At 57.9% G+C, this 2,039-nt stretch overlaps 1 protein-coding gene across 1 annotated transcript; it reads left to right on the top strand.

Moving 5' to 3' along the window:
• Positions 1 to 697: 697 nt before the first annotated feature.
• On the top strand, positions 698 to 1,827 carry LOC136540011 (calmodulin-binding protein 25-like). Its single transcript, XM_066531998.1, has one exon. It carries the CDS (start codon positions 916 to 918, stop codon positions 1,537 to 1,539), a length of 624 nt encoding a protein of 207 aa, XP_066388095.1. The 5' UTR covers positions 698 to 915; the 3' UTR covers positions 1,540 to 1,827.
• The last annotated feature ends 212 nt before the right edge of the window (positions 1,828 to 2,039 follow it).

Genomic DNA, 2,039 nt, shown 5'->3' on the forward strand with positions numbered 1-2,039 from the left:
GGGTTTAGGATGTATCATATCGGGTGTTTGGATACTAATCATAAAATAAATTATAGAAGTCGTAACTAATTCGCGAGACAAATCTTAAGATTAATTAATTCATCATTAGCATATATTTACGATAGCACCACATTGTCAAATCATGGATTAATTAGACTTAATAGGTTCGTCTCGTAAATTCGTCTTAATCTGTGCAATTAGTTTTATAATTAATCTATATTTAATACTCTGAATTAGTGTCAAGCATCCGACATGAGAGTGACTAAAAAACCAAAGTGGAAATGGAAAAGCTTTTTTTTTAGGGCATTTGGAAATGCAAAAGCTTTGCAGCTTTGCCGTCGGCCGTACCCGTAGAGCAGAACGAGTAGTGATAATAGTCGCGAGCGAAGGCGGCGAAGGGACATGACATGGACAAGCCGGTCTCAGCTCTCTAGACGTTTGACGTTGCATTTATTTGTGGGACTGAGGGAGTACGTGCGTACGCAGGGCACCTACCTACCGGATCGGCGAGACCGGACAAGAGTTGGGTCCGAGTCCATTCATCATGCAAAATCAGAACCACGCTGCCCCACCCAAACGGCCAAACCCATGCGCTGCGACCTGCGATGCGATGACGCTGCCATCACCATCACGCACGTCGCAGGACGCGTCCACATCACCATCGCCCGCCCCCCGCCGTTGGCGGCCATGACGACGCAGCACCGCCCACGCGCCGCCCGCCCGCACCAGCTGCCCTCCTCTGTCCCAGCCCACCCGCCTCCGTCCTTTATAACCTCCGCCCGCCGCTCGCACACTCAGTCCGCCCGTTCCCACTCCCTCCCCAAGGTCGTCGCCACCGCTTGCATGCAGTTGCAGCTAGCAGAGCCGAGAGCCTGAGCTTGACACGCAGCCAGCCAGCGCCCAGTCAGCGACGCCATGGACGCCGTCTCCCTCTCCTGCGCGGGCGTGGCGCCGCAGAGCGCGCTCCTGTCCCACTCCTTCGCCGACGCGGCCATCGCGCGCGCGCTCCACTTCTCCCTCTCCGATCACGACCCGGAGCCGCCGCCCGTGGCCACGACGGCGATGCTGATGCACGGCGCCGTGGCAGGGACAGACTGTCCCGGTCCCGCGATGGCCGCAGCGCCGTCGCCGTCGTCGTCCGCGCGGTGCCGGCTGGGCCCGGCGGGCGGGCACGCGGGGAAGCGGCGCCGGCCGCGGCCGTCCAAGCGCGCGCCCACCACGTACATCAGCACCGACGCCGCCACCTTCCGCGCCATGGTGCAGCGCGTCACCGGCGCCGACGAGACCGACCTGCTGCAGCCGCAGCAACAGCAGGACGGCAGCCTCGGCATCGGCCTCCTCCTGCCGCACCTCGGCGTCGAGCAGTTCCTCCAGGCGGCGGGACACGCGCCGCACGTCGCTGCTGCTGCACCGTACGCGACGGCCACGCCCGCCGCGGCGGCGGAGCAGCAGCAGCCGCTGTTCCCGACGCTGGACTCGTGGAACGTCATGTACGGGAAGAAGAACGAGGTGGTCTCAGCCCTGACTGCTAGCCCATGAAAACGTCGTGGTGGATCCCCGTCCGTTCCAGGCGACCTTGTACGTGCGTGTGCAGCATTAGCATCCTGCATCTAGCTCGGATGATCAGATCAGCTTGTGATTTGATCCCTTCTTCTCCCTGCGCGCGGAGAAGCTGTACATCACATATTTACAGTTGGGGTGACCTTGACTGGTCTAGGGATGGAATAGCAGAGTCAGTCACGCTTTCTACTGTATTGCGATTGCAGTACCTGCAGCTGCATCTGCACTTGCATACTTCCCGCAATCCAATCAATGTGAGCTTCCTGCTTCTTGTGTAAAAATGTCTCGTTGGCAATGGCCAGAAACTTTTCAGCTGCACCAGCACCGGCACCACTGCACCACCACCCATAACTGGCTTTGGTTACTGAAAAATTCTGGGAGGATAAACCATCTATTTGTGGCTTTACCATGCTGCACATCAAAATCACCCAGCCATCAAAGCTTTTCCACAATATTACACCTATCAGCCACAATGTAAC

The sequence above is a fragment of the Miscanthus floridulus genome, chromosome 2, assembly GCF_019320115.1.
Source record: "Miscanthus floridulus cultivar M001 chromosome 2, ASM1932011v1, whole genome shotgun sequence".
Lineage (NCBI taxonomy): Eukaryota > Viridiplantae > Streptophyta > Magnoliopsida > Poales > Poaceae > Miscanthus > Miscanthus floridulus.